General features: G+C 40.7%; 1 protein-coding gene across 1 annotated transcript in view; it reads right to left on the bottom strand.

Annotated features, from left to right (window-relative positions):
* Window positions 1–367: 367 nt before the first annotated feature.
* LOC126417101 (dynein beta chain, ciliary-like) overlaps window positions 368–24,041 on the bottom strand; it is a 159,384-nt gene continuing 135,710 nt past the window's right edge. Inside the window, exons 7-10 of the mRNA XM_050084996.1 lie at window positions 20,566–20,663; window positions 1,174–1,309; window positions 769–1,053; window positions 368–388 (exon numbers count right to left, since the gene is read on the bottom strand). Of these exons, the coding sequence (XP_049940953.1) occupies window positions 368–388; window positions 769–1,053; window positions 1,174–1,309; window positions 20,566–20,663 (540 nt within the window). The remainder of the gene's footprint in view (window positions 389–768; window positions 1,054–1,173; window positions 1,310–20,565; window positions 20,664–24,041) is intronic.

Below are 24,041 nucleotides of genomic sequence, written 5' to 3'. Positions count from 1 at the left end.
CTGAGTTCCAATAAATATTTCCAATCTCCATTTAAGAATATAGGCTATTTTATATCATCCCTTATCTTATTTCATGGTAAGACATTTGCTTTTCACTCAGTTTTCCTCTGTTTCTAATCTTCACTCTTTAAAACCTACTAAGGTGTGCTGGTTGGTAGAGCAGATATTAAGATTCAATTTTTGTTGAATGGAATCCATTTTAATCCTACAGGCAATTAGAGGAATGTCTGTCAACTTAGGCAGAGTTTCACATTATGTAGACAAGTAAAATATAACTGGGGAGAAGCAGATACTACGATGTCAACCACTAATGACTGTTTTACAACACCCTGTTAGCACTCAGTACACCATAAATTTGAAGATTCTCTTACAGAGACTGACTCCATTCCTGCAATTCAGTCAGTCAACACAAGAATGTGTTGATGCTATTTGTATCTAAAGATCCTTTATTCACTGTATTCATGTGTTTGAATTCATTACCAAAACACAGTCTGATTTTTTCCCCGATGTAGTCTTAGTACTGTGCCTTATCTCAAAAACTACACATTTTCAAATATGGAAGTAAAGAAAAATGAACCACACAAGACCACTGAAATTAAATATTAAATTAAGAACAATTTACACACAAAATTTAGTTATTTACTCCATATATAATTTGAATTGTGACAAAAAGTATAAACTACAGATGGTGCAAGTAAGTAAAAATAAACAAGTTTTCAGTATCATGTTGTAATTTGTAACTAAGTAGTTCAGTAAAAGTAAATGTACCTTCAAAATAGCTTCAACATTAACACAGTCATCAAATGCTTGGCTGCAAATAGCAGCCAATCTGTTATCAAAATCTCTAATCCTGTTACGAAACATTGTGTAATCTTTCTCAAAACTGGCATCATCAGGGTCCAAAGGATCATATGGTACCCCACTGAAAAATGAATATAGTTCTTCAAACTCTGCAAATATACTCTCAACTCTTGGGCTAAGCCATCTCGCTCTGATCCCTCCAACTTCTACTTTTTCAAGTTTCTGAAATTCAAGCGATGTTGCAAACAAATCCTGTAATTTAAGAAGATGTATCAGTTACATTTGTTGACAATGGTTTGTATAATTAAATATGAAAAAGCAATATTCTCTCAACGCAGCAGTTGAAAATAATTGTAAAAACAATGTTCATACTTTCACAGCATTGAGTCGTTCTATAAATTTATCCATGTACTCAAAAACAAGACTTCCACCAAAATTCCAGTACTGGGGTTGTACATCTTCAGGGAAATATGACGCAATATTCTGACGACTTTCCTCAAAAATTTGCCTGTTAAATTAAAAGAGAAACAATTTGACAAAGTTTTAATCTTAGTGAAACAATGGATGATTAATATAGCAATAAATATATACTACAAGAAATTCCCGGAATCACAATAATGTAGGCAAAATTTTGGAAATGCCATATGGCAGTTAAAATTCATGTAAAACATTAGTATTATATTGAATTGTGTCTCAAGTACGGATAACTGATCCATTGACATGGAAGAGCAAGTCACAAAAGCTAGATTTCAAGGAGTTGAAAAAAGTGCCAAAGGATGAGCACATTAAAAAAGGAGTTTTATTTGTATTTACTGATAGTAGACATATAAATACGCAATGGACAATGCAACTCATGTAACATTAACTAAACAATAGTATCAAGTTTACAATAAAATGTGTAATGAAAAATTTTAGCACAAACAATTTGAGACACATAGTTTTCTGTAAAATTGTAATATTCTTCCTAACAAAATTGAAGCAAGGCCAATAAATGTCTCTCCTTAGGTTCCTAATTTAGGAGTGAAAAAGACCTATCACTGAACAGCAGAAGACTGTTTGCTCATGCACACACACTTGTCCCCCTACACTATGCTGGTTGGACGTACAATGCTGGGACTGTATTTCAGCAGGTGGACTAAAGTGGAGTGGGGGTTGTGTTGGGTGGGGTGAGGAGAGGGAGAAAGAGGTAGGAGGGATGATGAGGGGTTGGGGATGGGTAGCTAACAGTTCAGAGAGAAGCAGAAGGTTTGCGGGAGGGAGGGGTGGCACATGCATAAGCTAGGCACATGATACATCGGGTACCAGAGCCAGTGAGGTGCACTGCATGATGATTGTGATGACATGGAGGCATGGATTGGGAGGGGATGACAGAACAGATGAAAGGGAAACTGTTGGGTAGAGGGTGTGGAGACAGTAGATTAGCATATCCTGAGCCCAGGTCAGCTACTGGAGTGAAAGTCATGTTGGAAGCATAACTCCCATCTGCATAGTTCAGAAAAGTTGATGCTGGAGGGAAGGCTCCAGATTCCCAGACTGTGAAGAATCCATTGAACTCGAGCATGTTGTGCTCAGCTACATGTGGTGCCACTGGGTAGTCAACCCTGTTCTTGGCCACAGTTTGATGGTAGCCATTCATTCTGATGGACAGCACTTCCTACACCAGTCTTGTCATCCTGTTCCAATAGAGGTATGGCCACTTGTGGAAGAAGCCTCGTACACCAATTCTGCTGCAGTCACTGCACAGCTTTTCAAGTTGGTGCAACAACCAATCAACTGTCCACCAGAATGAATGGCCATCATAAAGTTGACGAAACAGTGGCACAGCTTGTGGCTGAGGACAACATGTCCAAGCTCAATCGCTGCTTCACAACCTGCACCACATGGATCATTCCCTCCAGCACCAGACTTTCAGAACTTTACAGGTGTAAATTATCCTTCAAACATATCCTTCACTTTCATGACCCTCCTGGCATCAGTCTATATTAATCCACTGTCCCCACGCCCTCTACCTAACAGTTCCACCTTCCTCTGTTCTGTCATCCCATCCCAATCCATGACTCCATGTCATCATCATGATGTGGTGCACCTCATTGGCTCTGGTATGGATGTATCACATGCCTAGCTTATGCGTCTGCCACCCCTCCCTCCTACATTCCCAGACAGCACTCCTGTTGCCTCCCATTGAGCCATCAGCTACCCAGCCCCAAACCATCTTCCTGCCACCTGCCTCCTTCTCTCTCTACTGACCCCACCTGACAACTCCCCCAGCATGTGTGTCCAGCTGGCACAACATAGGTTGTGTGTGTGTGTGTGTGTGTGTGTGTGTGTGTGTGTGTGTGTGTGTGTGAACACGCACATGTGCGTGTGTCTGCTGACAACTCAGACTCAATGCTTCTGCTACTCAGTCAGTGGTCTCCCTTGACCCTAAATTTTTACATTCTGACAGAACTCTCCTTTCTATATCATCTTAAGTCCTCTAATTGATATTCTGTTCTTGGATGTCCTTCTCAGTTTGTTACCTTACTTGATTTTCATTTTTCCACTGCCACTGAGAGAGAGCACTCTCCTTCTCCTGTCCCCAAACACCTCCCCAACCCAATTTCCTCTGCATATTTTACCAGTTCCACTGTCTTGTCTTCTCTTCTCTTGTTATCTAGATTGAACACTCACAATCAGTCAAAATTTCAGCAGATCACTCAAGGTTAGAAAATCTTCTGTGCTATTACCTATGGTTATGTGCCGTGCATAATTAGCTGCATAAAAAATATTGCCATTTCTAACTTTTGTGTATTATTCCTGTTTTGAATTGTGCACTATTGTAACATTTATTATACTTTGATGTGCTCATGAGAAGCTGTGTCTATTTTGTGTGATTCTGTCGGACCTATGCAACTGCATTACTATCATGAATGGCAACACTAAGCTGTTATCACTAAAACATGTGATTATTGTAAATAAGTTTGTAACTAATATTTTAATTTTACTTGCAAGTTATAAATGAGATCATAGGCAGCAGCTGAAATTTAATCTTCTGGCAGCACCAAAACACCAATTTTCCGATTATGCAACCCACAGACTCAATTTCTTTGTATAATGTAGGTGCTGAACAAAATGAACTCAACAGCCACTTCATACTGTTGTAAGACAGGTCTTCACATTCAACATGTCCTGTCAGCAGACAGTGAGCACAGGCCTGTGAGTGCTGTACACCATCCACTATCACCGGCAGCTGTATGGAGACTTGGGTAAACAATGAGAAACAGATTCTGAGGGAAATGCTTGGAGAAATCTAGGACATCTTTATCTTCCCTGTCACATTGTAGATCAATTAAGATCAATTACTTGAGGTCCACAGCAGAACAGTGTGAGTTGAGTACTAGATGCTTTTTCATTTTCCCATTCAGTTGCTCTATAAATCTTGATTTATTTCCAAACGTGACTGGCATTCTATCTGTTACATATAAACTAATGAATTCCACGACACACCTACATTTTCTAAAACACTGCTAATAATGTCACATACAGCTGTATGCCTTTGATACCTACATGTAGAGGACTAAGAAAATTATAAGAAAATCTTCACAAATGAATGTAGTGTGCCATAACCTGTATGGGACACAGGACAGTCCTGTGTGACAATGTGCTCAGAAGATCACTGCTAAAATGCTTCCCAGATTTATCAGGTCTTATACGATTGTAAGAGCTATCTCCCCAGTCAGTTTTCTGATACAAGATCCATCTTCCCAGAAACTTATAACAGCCCATATAAGCCAACTCAAGGTGGGCAAGGGTAAGCAGGATGCTGAGGCATAATCCAATAGAGCCCCCCACCTGTTCAATTTAAGGTAGGGAGAATTTTGCCATGCAGCCATGTTTAATTTTGCGTACTTATCGCAGATTTGGAATTCCTCTGGCCACAAGAGCACATGGAGCATTACTGTCACTGGTAGAGGGCAGTTTGGAGAAGGTAGTTAAGGGCTGTGGCGACCTAGAAGGAAGGAGAGTGTGACATGGGTGGCGAAGAGCACAAGTGAGGCAGTATGTGGTTGTGGCCACGTGTGCCATGGCCCATTGGAAGGAGTGGTGCTTTTGCTCACTGCAGGTTTGGCGGGGCCACGTGTTGGTCACAGCCATGAACATTGCTTGTTAAAAGCTACTTCGGCAGGATGTGCAGTATACGGCTTGTACTCTGCTATTGAAGATGCAAGCAGTTTGTGTCCATTGTGGTGCTGGGTTGGAGTCCAGTCTGACCTTTGCAAATACTGGATGTGGTGGTGTGTGCTGGATGATACCCGTGGGTTTCCGACTACGAGTAGTCTTCGTTACATCATCCTCTCAGTGCTCTCTAAGCAAGTGTTTGTCAATGGGCGCTAGATTTTGTGAGAGCTCACAGTGAGCATCCAGCCAGACATGGCTGCTTGTCCTGTTCCAGAGGTTGCCCCTCAGTCTGCAAGATCCGGGCGGTCGCAGAGGGTGGGCTTACTGGTAGTTGGGAGCTCCAACGTCAGGCGCATAATGGGGCCCCTTAGGGATATGGCAGCAAGAGAGGGGAAGAAAACCAATGTGCACTCCGTGTGCATACCAGGGAGAGTCATTCCAGATGTGGAAAGGGTCCTTCCGGATGCCATGAAGGGTACAGGGTGCACCCATCTGCAGGTGGTCGCTCATGTCGGCACCAATGATGTGTGTCGCTATGGATTGGAGGAAATCCTCTCTGGCTTCCGGCGGCTATCTGATTTGGTGAAAACTGCCAGTCTCGCTAGCGGGATGAAAACAGAGCTCACCATCTGCAGCATCATCAACAGGACTGACTGCGGACCTTTGGTACAGGGCCGAGTGGAGGGTCTGAATCAGAGGCTGAGACGGTTCTGCGACCGTGTGGGCTGCAGATTCCTCGACTTGCGCCATAGGGTGGTGGGGTTTCGGGTTCCGCTGGATAGGTCAGGAGTCCACTACACGCAGCAAGTGGCTACACGGGTAGCAGGGCTTGTGTGGTGTGGACTGGGCAGTTTTTTAGGTTAGATGGCCTCGGGCAAGTACAGAAAGGGCAGCAACCTCAAAGGGTGCGGGGCAAAGTCAGGACATGCGGGGACCAAGCAGCAATCGGTATTGTAATTGTAAACTGTTGAAGCTGCATTGGTAAAGTACCAGAACTTCAAGCGCTGATAGAAAGCACCGAAGCTGAAATCGTTATCGGAACAGAAAGCTGGCTGAAGCCAGAGATAAATTCTGCCAAAATTTTTACAAAGGCACAGACGGTGCTTAGAAAGGATAGATTGCATGCAACTGGTGGTGGCGTGTTTGTCGCTGTTAGTAGTAGTTTATCCTGTAGTGAAGTAGAAATGGATAGTTCCTGTGAATTATTATGGGTGGAGGTTACACTCAACAGTCAAGCTACGTTAATAGTTGGCTCCTTTTACCAACCTTCTGACTCAGCAGCATTAGTGGCAGAACAACTGAGAGAAAATTTGGAATACATTTCACATAAATTTTCTCAGCATGTTATAGTCTTAGGTGGAGATTTCAATTTACCAGATATAGACTGGGACACTCAAATGTTTAGGACGGGTGGTACGGACAGAGCATCGAGTGACACTATACTGAGTGCACTATCCGAAAATTACCTCGAGCAATTAAACAGAGATAACATCTTGGACCTACTGATAACAAAGAGACCTGAACTTTTTGACTCTGTAAGTGCAGAACAGGGAATCAGTGATCACAAGGCCGTTGCAGCATCCCTGAATATGGAAGTTAATAGGAATATAAAAAAAGGGAGGAAGGTTTATCTATTTAGCAAGAGTAATAGAAGGCAGATTTCAGACTACCTAACAGATCAAAACGAAAATTGCTGTTCCGACACTGACAATGTTGAGTGTTTATGGAAAAAGTTCAAGGCAATTGTAAAATGCGTTTTAGACAGGTACGTGCCAAGTAAAACTGTGAAGGACGGGAAAAACCCACTGTGGTTCAACAACAAAGTTAGGAAACTACTGCAAAAGGAAAGAGAGCTTCACTCCAAATGTAAACGCAGCCAAAACCTCTCAGACAAACAGAAGCTAAATGATGTCAAAGTTAGCGTAAGGAGGGCTATGCGTGAAGCGTTCAGTGAATTCGAAAGTAAAATTCTATGTACCGACTTGACAGAAAATCCTAGGAAGTTCTGGTCTTACGTTAAATCAGTAAGTGGCTCGAAACAGCATATCCAGACACTCCGGGATGATGATGGCATTGAAACAGAGGATGACACGCGTAAAGCTGAAATACTAAACACCTTTTTCCAAAGCTGTTTCACAGAGGAAGACCGCACTGCAGTTTCTTCTCTAAATCCTCGCACAAAAGAAAAAATGGCTGACATCGAAATAAGTGTCCAAGGAATAGAAAAGCAACTGGAATCACTCAACAGAGGAAAGTCCACTGGATCTGACGGGATACCAATTCGATTCTACACAGAGTACGTGAAAGAACTTGCCCCCCTTCTAACAGCCGTGTACCGCAAGTCCCTAGAGGAACGGAAGGTTCCAAATGATTGGAAAAGAGCACAGGTAGTCCGAGTCTTCAAGAAGGGTCATCAAGCAGATGTGCAAAACTATAGACCTATATCTCTGACATCGATCTCTTGTAGAATTTTAGAACATGTTTTTTGCTCGAGTATCATGTCGTTTTTGGAAACCCAGAATCTACTCTGTAGGAACCAACATGGATTCCAGAAACAGCAATCGTGGGAGACCCAACTCGCTTTATTTGTTCATGAGACCCAGAAACTATTAGATACAGGCTCCCAGGTAGATGCTATTTTCCTTGACTTCCGGAAGGCGTTCGATACAGTTCCGCACTGTCGCCTGATAAACAAAGTAAGAGCCTACGGAATATCAGACCAGCTGTGTGGCTGGATTGAAGAGTTTTTAGCAAACAGAACACAGCATGTTGTTATCAATGGGGAGATGTCTACAGACGTTAAAGTAACCTCTGGCGTGCCACAGGGGAGTGTTATGGGACCATTGCTTTTCACAACATATATAAATGACCTAGTAGATATTGTCGGAAGTTCCATGCGGCTTTTCGCGAATGATGCTGTAGTATACAGAGAAGTTGCAGCATTAGAAAATTGTAGCAAAATGCAGGAAGATCTGCAGTGGATAGGCACTTGGTGCAGGGAGTGGCAACTGATCCTTAATATAGACAAATGTAATGTATTGCGAATACATAGAAAGAAGGATCCTTTATTGTATGATTATATGATAGCGGAACAAACACTGGTAGCAGTTACTTCTGTAAAATATCTGGGAGTATGTGTGCGGAACGATTTGAAGTGGAATGATCATATAAAATTAATTGTTGGTGCCAGGTTGAGATTCATTGGGAGAGTCCTTAGAAAATGTAGTCCATCAACAAAGGAGGTGGCTTACAAAACACTCGTTCGACCTATACTTGAGTATTGCTCATCAGTGTGGGATCCATACCAGATCGGATTGACGGAGGAGATAGAGAAGATCCAAAGAAGAGCGACGCGTTTCGTCACAGGGTTATTTGGTAACCGTGATAGCGTTACGGAGATGTTTAGCAAACTCAAGTGGCAGACTCTGCAAGAGAGGCGCTCTGCATTGCGGTGTAGCTTGGTCGCCAGGTTTCGAGAGAGTGCATTTCTAGATGAGGTATCGAATATATTGCTTCCCCCTACTTATACCTCCCGAGGAGATCACGAATGTAAAATTAGAGAGATTCGAGCGCGTACGGAGGCTTTCAGACAGTCGTTCTTCCCGCGAACCATACGTGACTGGAACAGAAAAGGGAGGTAATGGCCGTGGCACGTAAAGTGCCCTCCGCCACACACCGTTGGGTGGCTTGCGGAGTATAAATGTAGATGTAGATGTACATTAGTGTGCATGTTACTTGGTGTCACGTGGTGACTATTTTGACTCCATATCCTGGTTGCCCATTGTTATATGTATATAAATGTGCAATTTATGAATGTTTTCCCTGGTACTACTTGAGTTCAGTTCTGTAAATGTGTGTGGGCTTGTGGCTGTCACTATCCAAAACTGATTTTAGAATCTATGGGTATAGAATGCAGATGTAATTCTACTGATTTATGAATTGTACTTTATGGTCAGTGAAAATTGTTTAATTTATTGTTATTTCTGAGGCATGTCTATAGTTACCTGTTGGCTAGTATCATGAGCTTCAGCTGTTTACTAAATTGTTTGAATCTACCAAAAATAAAAATAAAAAAAGTCTAAAGAAAAATTTTATGCCTCAGTAGTCAAGTCAAGGTTTCTTGCATAACATTCATACTTTTCTGCATTTGTAGTATGTTTAATTTTTACTAAATAATTAACGAGTTGTCTGTGTTATATGATAGGTGATTGTATCTCTTGTTAACTGTGGTCTAGTTAAAGATGCCTGTGTACCATGAGTGACATCTTTAATGAAGGTTTCTAGTACTGTGGTAGCAGCAACCGCTGTCCTATGTTAACAGATAAGAAGGAATTATTGCTACAGGCTTTGCCTCTGACTGCCTCTATCATCATAAATTTGAACCACATTTGTCTGTCATTTTGGCTACTTCAAAGGCAATGGAGTTTTGATATTCACTGGCAATAGCCGATGGCTGATTTTTGTGACATATTCATTCAATGATATGTTTTGCTGTTTGTAATGTAAACGTATTTTCACTTCATTTAATATTATTTACTAAAAGGAAGTGATTTTATACTGTCACTGTTTTGAGGTGTTTGCTGTCAGTTGTGTTATTGAAATTCAGTCTTTTCAGTTCTGGAGGCAATTTGTTAATGTTATTCTTGGATTTTTTGCTTTTAAAATATAAATTCATCCATGTTTTTAGAAACGTTAATAAATTCATTATAGCTCTGTACCTTTCTATTCAACACCAACTCCCTACCACATTTCACTTTTCTTATGGGGGAAGGGAAAGTGTTTCTATCTGGGATCCAACTAGCGCTAACACAGACGTGTATTGTAGGCTCCCACATTTTGGGCTCCTCACCAAGCCACTGCAGAGATCGCAGAAAAGGAGTAAGACAATAACATAAGCAAACCAAATTATTGTCAACTACGTCTGCAATAGCTGTCATGGTAACATGTGGCATCTGCTTCACATTAGTATTGCAAGTGTCACAGCACTGCCATTGTGGGCATCAATTCTTCCTCTGTAGGTCACATGCTCACAGAAAGTCATGGCAAAATCCTATTGCTGATTGGCTACAAACAATACCACCTGTCCATTCTGCACCACTTGCATCAGGAGTTGCTCCAGGACAGGTATTGGCTGTATCCAGAAAGTTCATCAATTAGCACTCTCTTCATCCCAGTGCAGTCGTTCATTCCCAACCTCATCCAAGTGTTCACTCTGTGTCTTATCTATTTTCTACACAGTGGGCCTAATGCCGGGCACACCCACAGCCTGTCTATCAAGGCACTAGTCACTCTTACTATTGGATTATGACAGCCACACTGGTGTCTGTGGCCCATCCGATGGAGCTCATCTCTTTCCATGTCCACAGCAGCTATGCTATCTATGACTGGCAAGGAGCTTCTGCCTCACCTAGATCTCTCTTCTGGACTCTCCTTGAGGTCTACCAATTTCTACTGATTACAGCTGCACCAATGTCACCCTAGTACATATTCTCTCAGTGCAACATCAGTGACTATGGGAGGGATGGAACAGGTACTGCTGATTAACATTTGAGTAACTGTGACACTGTCTCCAGTTTATGAGGCTGAATAAGGTTCATTATTTCTTGCTGCCTGAAGCAGCAGTAGGGTCTCAATGGTACTGAGTGTCCTGGCACAGGTGCTGCTGTTACTGTGCATGCAATGGTACAATGAACTTCTACAGATGTTAACCTGCATGACGCCCCTTGTTTCTACAACAGTCCTTCCTCTCATCACCATAAGCATCACCATCACTGTTGCTCCTGGTAGTGCTCATCAATACCCTGCTGATGTCCCACCGTCAGCCCACCAAGTCTGTCGGCTCTCAGCCTACATCCACTTGCCTATCACCTTTCAGCTGAGTCTGCTGGTATCCTGGCAATGTCCCATTGGCCTGTCATCTGTCAACACCAACCCTGCTGATGCTGGCCCTGTCGATGACATACTAGATGGAGCCGGGCCATTTGATAAAGCTTCTGTCAATTCTGGCAGACTTACCTATTGTCGCTGGCTACTTCGCAGCTGGCATTGTTGCTAGACCATTGTGAATTCAGACATCAGTAGAGATGCGCTCTCATCCACTGCCCTGACACCACTTGAGGGTTTTGACGAGTCTACAATCATTGGCATGGCCTACTTGGCCACTGCAGGGCCTCCTTGGCTGCTGGCATGGTCTCCTCAGCTGCCAGCATGATTTCCTTTGCTGCCAGACTGGGCCCTCCACAGCAAACCCGGACCATCCACTGCCAGCATGGTCCCCTCCACTGCCCCCCCCCCCCCCACCCCCCCCCCCCCACCTTCATTCCTTGCCAGCACAGTTTTGTCTGGTACTGGCCCTGGGGTTGATGAGCCTCCCACTATTGGCACTTTTGACACTGACATCAAATCCTCCATTTCAATGACTTTGTTTTCTGTGTCACTTCCTTCTTCCATTCCTTCTTTTTCATCTCCTGCAATATTGCCCTTGGATGAGCCATCATAAGTGTTTTCTATTCCTTTTGCTGGTCTTCGCTTTGAGCATATGGTGGGGTCATCATGAAATCATGCTCCAAGGCACAACTCTGGGCCACTCTTAATCCTGTCGTCTCCTGGTGATGGCTTGCTTCCCTTCATAATGACATGTCTGTTGTTTTTTAGGTCCTTGATCATGACAGCCATATCTGTTGACTGTGTCAGTGTCACATCACACACCTCATTGGCCCACCATCATCACTGCATATCGGGTGGCCACCAATGATAAAGCGTTGCCTCCATGTTGACTCTGGTGACAGGGTACCTCCTCCCAGAGAGAGCAACACTGGCTTCAACCTCCCTTCACCACCTTTTCTTAACGGAGAAAGGATGCTGTTATTTGCCTGGAATCCAACTGCTGCACACACAGACATGTAGTATGGGCTGCTGAATTTCCAGCCAATCACAGCGTCATTTAAAGAGATTGCAGAAAAAGAGTATGAGAATAACACAAGCATGCCAAGTTGTTGTCAACCGCACGTTCCGCAGCTGCCACAGTAAAACATGGCACCAGCTTTTCCACTAGTGGCATGAGAGACACCTCAATGGGAGCTGCCATTGTGAGCACCAATTCTTTCTCTGCAGATCACATGGCCCCTGAACATAATGGCAGTATCCTTTAGCTGGGCAGTATAAAGGATGCTGCCTGGATGCTCAGCATCAGTTCTCATTGGGAATTGCTCTGGCCAAAAGCCAACTGCATCCTGCTGGTCCCTAAATTGGCAATTCCTTCATCCCAGAGCAGTAATTTGCTCTGAGCCATGCCTGAGTGTCCACTGTACATCTCATCCAAGTTCTCTATGCTGGACCTGATTCCACTGTGCTTGTGGTCCATCCACCAGTGTGCAAGTCCCTCTCACTCCTGAATTACACAGGCAGCATCCATGGCCCATCTGACAAAGCTCATTTCTGCACTGTCTGCAACAGTCATACTATTTATGACAAACTACATGTTTCCACCTCCCCAGGATCTCTTTACTGGATCATCCTCAAGCTCTACCACTCTCCACCAATTATTGTCACACTAATGGCACCCTTGTAAGAACTGTCAGTACAATGTCAGTGACTCTTGGTATGGTGGAACCAAGTCGTGTGGATACATGTCTGGATAACTGTTTTCTTGTTGCTACCTGGGGCACATTAAATGGTGTCTCTCTCTTGTCCACTAAACAAAACTAACTTATTACCTTGTTCATTACAGGCATTTTTCAAGAGCACCTTTTTCAGATATCTGGTCTCAAAATCCACGTGGTGCTTGTCAGAAACAGTTCTTGCTCAATGTTTCAGTGTGCTTACAATTGCTCTGTTTTGAACTGGGCAATGAAAGCTTTGTGTAGTGAGATATAAGTCATATGTGTGCATTTCTGGTAACCTGAGTAGCTGAGGCACTCGTCTGATTTTAGTTCAAGCAAAGCATCTAAAAATGGTAATTTTCCTTCTCTTTCCATCTCATTGGTAAACTTGATATTAGTATGTGTACTGATCATATTATCATTGAACAGGTGAAGGTACCATGGGGCCAGATCATAAGTGCTGTTAACATAACAAAAGTAGCAAGACATATGAAGAGGTGTTGAATGTAATGTGTGTTATGAAAAATTAGCCACTGCCAGAGACAATGGATAACCCAAAGCTATTCTGTAAATTATTTCATAAAATGTACCATTATATAAAAAGTTGATAGTTGTCTAATTATGGCATAACAATAGCATTAAGAGGAAAGTGGTCTGTTAATGTACTTTTGTAAACAACAAGAGAAAATGCAAACTGACTATAATTTTGTCTGTATTGATTCTGAATTGTTTAATTACACCTGCCTTCACTGTGGATTTTATACATATCACACAGCCATGCCAGCCTAGGAGATAATGTTTCCAGATTCTTTACTACATTATCTGATAGGCCAGAAATTTTTCAATAGCTTTGTTGTGAAGAAGAAATCAAAGATATGTAAGACCAAGAAGAAAATTACTACGAGTAATAAGATGTTAATATAATGATAATGAGAGACATTATTGCCTGTGTGCCATGACAATTCAAAATGTGTTGGCAAATTTTGATTGGAAAATGTGAATAGCGGAGCTGAATGACTATTGGAGTTCAGTGAACACTATGAGATGGTTCTAACACACAGTTCTAAATTTAACAATAATGGATATGCCAAGATGGATGATATTTAAAATAAATGAAAGGCAACCATTCAACTATAGCTGACTGATGTGTAGTGCACAGAAACAAGCAACAGAAACAGTATGTTACTAGCTCTCGAGGTCTTGCTCTTTCTCCAGCAGAAGTACACACATTCATGCACACAACCACAAGACACCTAAATGTACATTCAATAAATTTGTTCATTGGCTGCTATGTTCTTCTGTATTGACACCACGTTGAAGTTATTATATGTGGATTTATTAGATGAGTCTTCAAGAGTCTAATATTTACAATGAAGGAGGTCACACATTGACTGAAATCAATTTGCTGTAATAAATGGTTTCAAACCTCTTATGACCAATGCTATTATTTTTATAAGTTTTTTGCAATGGAATAAACAATGTTTACAAATTATTTCTCAAGAATCCATTGGTTGCAAGATGATCCTCGTATCATCCAATGCTTTGTTGCTATCCTTCCATCTAACGTTGAATGACAGAGTAATCATTACCTTCCTGACACTAACACTTCCAGATTTGTAATTAATAAATTACTTAAAGAAATAAACTAATCGAAAATAAAACAACAAAGGGGACAAATTTGCACTCAAACGTCTCATTAGGAAAATATATACATTTTTCCAACATTTTGGTGTAGTGATGTTCATACACCACAAGCAAAACACATTGGTTGGTTTTCGCATTTGAGAAGGAAACCATATATCAGAGGATACTGCCCAAACCAAAGATAACTCACATGATTTCATTCCTTTGCAGAAGCTTGGAGATAGCAATTGCTTCATAAGCTGCATTTTGTTTTCCATTCTTTCAGACATTCTCTTTTTCACATTGATGTGTGGACCTTTGCTCAATAGCACATGTAAGGAAACATCACTTTCTGCCACAGGAGTTATGTTTCAGGCTTTATTGCTTTATTGGTTGCTGCAACTACAAGTTCACTGTCACAAATCTCCAAACACCTTTGTCCATGCCAAAAATTTTCTTGAAATTTTAGGTGAAGGAAAGTATTTTTGATGGAAGGTCTAACTCCTGTTGGGTACATGCACTGGATGCGTTCAGTGTACTCAGGGAATCATAACAGAATAGAAATTCCATAGTTTTAAGTCTCATTTACACCAGAGCTTTCAAGATCATATGTTTCACCACATAATAGATGCAGAACTTGATTGGTATGTATATCTTGAGAACACAGATTGTGAAAACCAAGTAGCAACAAATGTTGACCATAACATAGGCCCATCCGTGTAAAATGGTATGTAACAGCACTGCTGACAAAAGGTAATACAAGGTATTTTTTCTTTTGGATGATGATGGGTTTAGAAATATACTCACCCTCTGTAGCATCTGTAGTGGTATAACACTTAATCTCTATGTGAGGATTCACTTTTCCTCCATATCAACTGATACAAGGGCTTGCTTTGCACAGATAAAAAATAAGAGTGTTGACTATGGGCAATTGGTGAAAGATATAATGTATTGAATGGCCAAAATTTTAAATCAGATGTTGTTGTTGTTGTTGTGGTCTTCAGTCCTGAGACTGGTTTGATGCAGCTCTCCATGCTACTCTATCCTGTGCAAGCTTCTTCATGAGGAGGAGGATATTAGTGTTTAATGTCCCGTCGACAACTAGGTCATTAGAGACGGAGGGCAAGCTCGGGTGAGGGAAGGATGGGGAAGGAGATCGGCCGTACCCTTTCAAAGGAACCATCCCGGCATTTGCCTGAAGCGATTTAGGGAAATCACGGAAAACCTAAATCAGGATGGCCGGAGACGGGATTGAACCGTCGTCCTCCCGAATCCGAGTCCAGTGTGCTAACCACTGCGCCACCTCGCTCGGTAAGCTTCTTCATCTCCCAGCACCTACTGCAACCTACATCCTTCTGAACTGCTTAGTGTATTCATCTCTTGGTCTCCCTCTACGATTTTTACTGTCTACGCTGCCCTCCAATACTAAATTGGTGATCCCTTGATGCCTCAGAACATGTCCTACCAACCGATCCCTTCTTCTGGTCAACTTGTGCCACAAACTTCTCTTCTCCCCAATCCTATTCAATACTTCCTCATTAGTTATGTGATCTACCCATCTAATCTTCAGCATTCTTCTGTAGCACCAAATTTCAAAAGCTTATATTCTCTTCTTGTCCAAACTATTTATCGTCCATGTTTCACTTCCCTACATGGCTACACTCCATACAAATACTTTCAGAAATGACATCCTGACACTTAAATCAATACTCGATGTAAACAAATTTCTCTTCTTCAGAAACGCTTTCCTTGCCACTGCCAGTTTACATTTTATATCCTCTCTACTTCGACCATCATCAGTTATTTTGCTCCCCAAATAGCAAAACTCCTTTACTACTTTAAGTGTCTCATTTCTAATCTAATTCCCTCAGCATCACCCGACTTTATTCGACTACATTCCATTATCCTCATTTTGCCTTTGTTGATGTTCATCTTATATCCTCCCTTCAAGACACCATCCATTCCGTTCAACTGCTCTTCCAAGTCCTTTGCTGTCTCTGACAGAATTACAATGTCATCGGCGAACCTCAAAGTTTTTATTTCTTCTCCATGGATTTTAATACCTACTCTGAATTTTTCTTTTGTTTCCTTTACTGCTTGCTCAATATACAGATTGAATAACATTGGGGAGAGGCTACAACCCTGTCTTACTCCCTTCCCAACCACTGCTTCCCTTTCTTGTCCCTCGACTCTTATAACTGCCATCTGGTTTCTGTACAAATTGTAAATAGCCTTTCGCTCCCTGTATTTTACCCCTGCCACCTTTAGAATTTGAAAGAGAGTATTCCAGTCAACATTGTCAAAAGCTTTCTCTAAGTCTACAAATGCTAGAAACGTAGGTTTGCCTTTCCTTAATCTTTCTTCTAAGATAAGTCGTAAGGTCAGTATTGCCTCACGTGTTCCAGTATTTCTACGGAATCCAAACTGATCTTCCCCGAGGTCGGCTTCAACCAGTTTTTCCATTTGTCTGTAAAGAATTCGTGTTAGTATTTTGCAGCTGTGGCTTATTAAACTGATTGTTCGGTAATTTTCACATCTGTCAACACCTGCTTTCTTTGGGATTGGAATTATTATATTCTTCTTGAAGTCTGAGGGCATTTCGCCTGTCTCATACATCTTGCTCACCAGATGGTAGAATTTTGTCAGGACTGGCTCTCCCAAGGCCATCAGTAGTTCCAATGGAATGTTGTCTACTCCCGGGGCCTTGTTTCGACTTCACACAGTATTGTATCTCCCATTTCATCTTCATCTACATCCTCTTCCATTTCCATAATATTGTCCTCAAGTACATTGCCCTTGTATAGATCCTCTATATACTCCTTCCACCTTTCTGCTTTCCCTTCTTTGCTTAGAACTGGGTTTCCATCTGAGCTCTTGATTTCATGCAAGTGGTTTTCTTATCTCCAAAGGTCTCTTTAATTTTCCTGTAGGCAGTATCTATCTTACCCCTAGTGAGATAAGCCTCTACATCCTTACATTTGTCCTCTAGCCATCCCTGCTTAGCCATTTTGCACTTCCTGTCGACCTCATTTTTGAGACGTTTGTATTCCTTTTTGCCTGCTTCATTTACTGAATTTTTATATTTTCCCCTTTCATCAATTAAATTCAATATTTCTTCTGTTACCCAAGGATTTCTACTAGCCTTCATCTTTTTACCTATTTGATCCTCTGCTGCCTTCACTACTTCATCCCTCAAAGCTACCCATTCTTCTTCTACTGTACTTCTTTCCCCCATTCCTGTCAATTGTTCCCTTACACTCGCCCTGAAACTCTGTACAACCTCTGGTTCTTTCAGTTTATCCAGGTCCCATCTCCTTAAATTCCCACCTTTTTGCAGGTTTTTCAGTTTTAATCTACAGGGCATTACCAATAGATTGTGGTCAGAGTCCACATCTGCCCCTGGAAATGTCTTACAATTTAAAACCTGGTTCCTAAATCTCTGTCTTACCATTATATAATCCATCTGATACCTATTAGTATCTCCAGAGTTCTTCCATGTATACAACCTTCTTTCATGATTCTTAAACCAAGTGTTTGCTATGATTAAGTTGTGCTCTGTGCAAAATTCTAGCAGGCGGCTTCCTCTTTCATTTCTTAGCCCCAATCCATATTCACCTACTACGTTTCCTTCTCTCCCTTTTCCTACTACCGAATTCCAGTCACCCATGACTATTAAATTTTCATCACCCTTCACTATCTGAATAATTTCTTTTATTTCATCATACATTTCTTCAATTTCTTCGTCATCTGCAGAGCTAGTTGGCATATAAACTTGTACTACTGTAGTAGGCATGGGCTTTGTGTCTATCTTGGCCACAATAATGCATTCACTATGCTGTTTGTAGTAGCTTACCCGCATTCCTATTTTCCTATTCATTATTAAACCTACTCCTGCATTACCCCTATTTGACTTCGTGTTTATAACCCTGTAGTCACCTGACCAGAAGTCTTGTTCCTCCTGCCACCGAACTTCACTAATTCCCACTATATCTAACTTTAACCTATCCATTTCCCTTTTTAAATTTTCTAACCTACCTGCCCGATAAAGGGATCTGACATTCCACACTTCGATCCGTAGAACACCAGTTTTCTTTCTCCTCATAACAATGTCCTGTTGAGTAGTCCCCGCCCGGAGATCCGAATGGGGGACTATTTTACCTCCGGAATATTTTACCCAAGAGGACGCCATCATCATTTAATCATACAGTAAAGCTGCATGCCCTCAGGAAAAATTATGGCCGTAGTTTCCCCTTGCTTTCAACCGTTCGCAGTACCAGCACAGCAAGGCTGTTTTGGTTATTGTTACAAGGCCAGATCAGTCAATCATCCAGACTGTTGCCCTTGCAACTACTGAAAAGGCTGCTGCCCCTCTTCAAGAACCACACGTTTGTCTGGCCTCTCAACAGATACCCCTCCGTTGTGGTTGCACCTACAGTACGGCTGTCTGTATCGCTGAGGCACGCAAGCCTCCCCACCAACGGCAAGGTCCATGGTTCATGGGGGGTTTAAATCAGATAGTAAACTGAATGCTTGACATGCACGAGGAGCTGCCACTGAACAGTGTCCCATTGGGTCTCCAGCTACTACACAGAAGATAACAAGAATTTATAGTGCAGGTGGTCATATGACCAATTCGGTCCTCTAAAGTAATGGATAGTGCAAATGATTTGTGGGTTTTGCTGAATCATGCAAATGGCATTTACAATCAATTACGAAGATGGCATTTATAATCAGTCTCGATTACACAAAGGCTACATAGAATCGGAGCTGATGGGCTCTATAAGCGCACCAACACCTATGACTAAGACATCTATAATACAGAGCAATTACATCCCTCTTCATCAACACTGTTCTCTCCTTTCCTCCCCCTCACCCCATCCTTCCTCTCTATCCCTTATATCTTCTATTCTCTGAACTCCTTTCCTCTTGTTATGCAGCTGGTGAGTCATCTGATGAAAGACCTCCCTTCCCCCTCCTTGCCTCATGCGTCATTCCTTACTCTCCCCTACCTCCATCTACCAAGGCAACTGCTTTCACTAATCCATATTCAATAATCAGTCTCACAACTACCACAAGTGTGTGTGTGTGTGTGTGTGTGTGTGTGTGTGTGTGTGTGTGGTTGTGAATATGTGAATGTGTGTACTCTTAATACAAAAAGAGCAAGAGCTTGAAAGATAGTGCTAACTGTTTTCTATTAAGTGTTGCAGTGTGCCACATACCAGTCCTCTATGTGTAAGCTGTTGCCTTTCCCTTTTGCATATTTTTCTAGCCAGAAATTTCCATTGTTGTTTTACTTGTATTTACACTAATAAGAAGTTATTTTTGTCACTACACTTGTACAAGGGTGACATCTATAACCTCAATGAATTATTTACCTTCAGAATGGTGTCATTCATTATTTTAAATGCACCTTAATGCTGAAAGGACAAAAACCTGTAACCTGTGTGCACTGCCAGTTGATGGTCATCAGTAAACGTCCCTATGGAGTTGCATCCATTTTCACTGTTAAGGTGCCTTTAAAATCATGAATGATATTGTTCTGAAGGTAAATAACTCATTGAAATTATTAACATTAACAAAACTGTCCATGTATAGAGAGGGCAGCATAGTGCTCAAGACACTGCACTGAAGGATACCATATTCCTTCTCGGGTTGACTGCACTCAATAGGTCAGAAATCAAGGTGTCAATGTGACAGAAGCTGTAATCAAATGGGGTTGTGTCTCCAGATGCTTCATTAATTTCATACCTCACACACACACACACACACACACACACACACACACACACTGCTAAATAATGCCTATATAGGAAAATCAATTCCAATCAAGTCATCATTTGCCTGGTAATGCCTTCTCAGTCCATACTATCTGGATTTGAGAAATAAGACATGACAGTTGTTCACTACTTGCTTCAAAGTCTATTTTATGGAAAAGTGTTCAGTTATTTTTCTTACTTGTTTCAAGGTCTGTTTTACAGAGAAGTGTTCAGTAAGTTGTCTTGCATCCTGCCAGTCTTCTAAAATCAACATCCAATCAATAACCCCTACCTAAATTCTTCTTTTTTAATGATTTATTTTTATCTCAAAATATGCTCTACACTTTTCATTGGTATTGTACTAAATATGTTGCTTTTGTTTCCAAAATATACACAGTCAATACTTTATCTATGTGTTATTCCTACAAAGTGTTGATTCATCAAAAGATACTACTCACTTCCATACTGTACCTACTGTTTCATAGCCAAAACCATAAATAGTTATAACATTCTTCAAAACCATGGTTCAAGTTAAAAAAAAAACAGTATTTTAACTATATTTGAAGCCTCTCTTGTTGCCAAAATTAATCAAATCAAAGAAATTGTTATTCATTAAATCTACCTACCGAAAAATATGCAGAGACTCAATACACTGAGCTACTCTAGCTAAAGATTCTTCAGTCTCTCCTTGGAAAAGAGATCCAGGGTCAAGGTATTTTGATGCCTGAAAACAATAAAGTAAAGTTGATAGCAATGTACAATACGTAATACATAATGCATAAGACTGAAAAAGATTAAGTCAACAAAATTCAATTCCTATTTCTACAACAAAGGAAGGAAACTGAAGTACTCGTAAACAAATGATGATATCTAAAACATATCATTGTTAACTATTAGGAGGGAAGTTTGAAAAGTTTCCTAAATTTCAGCACTAATGCAATGAAGTTAACACATAATAATGGGTCATCTTTTATGAATAAACTTGTGATGTGTCAGTGCTCTGGGTTTAGATCTGTGGTATGGACATCCCTCTGTTGTTCTTCCCATGTAGTGATTTGAGAAGATGGAAAAAATTGTGATTCGAGCAGTGATTAAGTACTTTGTAAAGAACGGCACAAAAGCAAAGGAAATTTGCAGAATTTTTCATAACTGGGAGACTCTGCTGCTTCATATTAAACTGTTTCCAAGTGAACAAATGAGTTTAAATTTGGTCAGGACAGCTTAGATGATGATGTGCATAGTGGTCAGTCAAGATGTGCCACTACAACAGAAATTATTACCACAGTGCATACAACATTCAAGGAGGATCACTGACTGAAAGTGCAAGAAAATTATGAAGCTGTAGGCATATCATCTGAATGGGAACATTACACTTTAACAGTAGAACTGGATATGAGAAAATGTCACTAGATGGGTGCCATGACTATTAATGCAGGATCTGAAACGCCTCAGAAGGGAAATGCCTGAAGAATGTTTGACCCATTTCCAGGGCAACCAACAAAATGTTTTGCACCACTTTGTGACCACATATGAAGTCTGGGTCCACTACTGTACCTCGGAGACAAAACAACATCAAAGCAGTGGAAATGTTTATTCACCACCACCAACAACAACAACAAAGCATAGGCAATGCAGTTGGCTAAAAAGCTCAAGACATCAGTCTTCTTGGATGTGAAAGGGATTCTGCTGATAGATTATCTTCCCATAGACCTAGCAATTACGTTAACCTTCTGGATCAATTACAGCAAATGCAATGAGGAAAAAAGGTCATGACTGAAAAGGAAGAAGTCACCTTTCATCAAAACAATGCACACCTACAGACAGGTGTCACTGCTTACGCAAAGATAATTGAACAAAGATACAAATTGTTGCCACAGCCATCTTATTCACCTGATTTGGTTCTAATAGACTTCCATCTCTTTCCTAAGCTCCAAATTTTCCTCGCTGTATGGAGGTTCTCTTCAAATAAAGTGACAGCTGAAGTTGATGGATATTTTGTAGGCCTGAAAGAATCAAATTTTCAAGATGGTATCAAGGCACCGGAACATCACTGGACCAAGTGCACTGGTGTACAGGGAGATTACACTGAAAAACAGAAAAGTTTCAGTGGGACAGGTTGTTTCTTTCTATTGCATCTTGAGAACGTTTTAAAATACTCCCAAATTAATTCAAAAATAAGAAAATGTGTGATGGCAGATCACAAACAGAACAGAAGTGTTCTTCAGATGAGAAACATATAAAGGGGTTCCCAGAATGAATTTTCACTCTGCAATAGAGTATGCCAATTTGAAAATTCCTGGCACATTAAAAATGTATGCCAGAACAGGACTCAAACCTAGAGCCTTTTTGTTTATAAAGGTTTCTGAAATTTCATTACATATACCCAGACTATTTAGAGGATATTAACTGAGGAGAACCACATGTGGCACTATCTTATAAATCCAATTTTGATATGAATGTCTGCAGAGAACAGAGAAAGTGAAAAGTTTTGGTAAAGAAATCATTCAGAGCAATACAAAATGGATCTGTGACCTGGAACAACTGCCAAAACTGTGCCCTCCCAACCCCACCTCCTTTGCCATTATTTTTCTATGTTCGGACATATGGCACAATGACCAACAGTTCCTAATTTTATCAATCATCCACAGAATGCCTAAAATTGAATTCTGTTTTGTGTACTCGGTGGATCCCAAAAAATGAACCAAATGCAATTTGCTGTGCGAACCAAATGCACCTTGCCTAATAAACAGCATTAGCAATAAAAACCTGTTTGATAGTGGTCACTTCTTTATACTGCTACTTGAATGAAATGACAATGTAGTAATCAGTTGTCCTTTTCTTGCATGTTTTATTCGCCAAATCTAGATTTCAGCTAGTGTCTAGCCATTATCAATGCACCATTTCATAGTATCAATGCATGTTCTAATACGTCAGTACCCTGTTGTCCAGGCTACTGGCACAGTTTGTTCTTTACACAAAATTATTATTTTATTATTATTATTATTATTTTACAGTTACTACTTCATATCTAAAAATTCATCTATTGGGTAGAAGGTGTTGTCATTCATAAATTCTTTTAACTTGTTTTTAAATGTTCGTTGGCTGTCCGTCAGACTTTTTGTGCTGTTTGGCAAATGACTAAAGATTTTTGTGGTAGCATAATTCCCCCCTTTTTGCGCCAAAGTCAGATTTAATCCAGAATAGTAAAGATAATGCTTTCTTCTAGTGTTGTAGCTATGCACTTTGCTGTCATTTTTGAGTTGGGATGGGTTATTAATAGCAAATTTCATAAGTGAATGTATGTATTGTGAAGATACTGTGAACATTCTATTTTCATCAATGGTGTTATGCCATTTACTGTACAGAATGGTATATAATGTGTTTTCTCACAATTTAGTGAGAGTCTGTTTGCAGGGGAACCACTAAATAATTTTCTGAAAGACATTATTTACAATTTCCTCAGCTGATTCTTATTTGTTGGGTGTGATTACTATACTTGTATCATCAGCAAAAAGAACTAGCTTTGCATCTTCATGAATACAGAGTGGCAAGTCATTAATATGTATTAAGAACAATAAGGGGTCCAAGACTGAATGCTATGGGCACCATTCTTGATGCTTCCCCAGTTAGAGGGGTCTGCTGATTTTTGCAGACTATCTGTACTGTTAATTTTAACCTTCTGAATTCTTTCAATTACATATGAATTAAACCATTTGTGCACTGTCCCACTCATACCACAATACTTAAGCTTATCTACAAGAGTTTCATGATTCACACAGTCAAAAACCTTTGACAGGTCACAAAATATCCCAATGGGCGATGTTCAGTTATTCAATGCATTTAATATTTGATCAGTGGAAGCATATATAGCATTTTCTGTTGAAAAAGCTTTCTGAAAATCAAACTGGCATTTGTTAGTACTTAATTTTTTACAAATATGTGATGCTACTCTTGAATATATTATTTTTTCAAGAATTTTGGGTAGAGCTGTCTAACATTCTGACAACTAAAGTGTGAGTTTGGATCTGGGTTATATCGGCTTATTCCCCCAAAACACCTTCCACTTCTTTACGAGGTGACTTACTTAGAATCTGCAACCACT

The sequence above is a fragment of the Schistocerca serialis genome, chromosome 8 (genome assembly GCF_023864345.2).
Source record: "Schistocerca serialis cubense isolate TAMUIC-IGC-003099 chromosome 8, iqSchSeri2.2, whole genome shotgun sequence".
NCBI classification, from domain to species: Eukaryota; Metazoa; Arthropoda; class Insecta; order Orthoptera; family Acrididae; genus Schistocerca; species Schistocerca serialis.
This window is presented reverse-complemented; position numbering and strand designations above follow the sequence as displayed.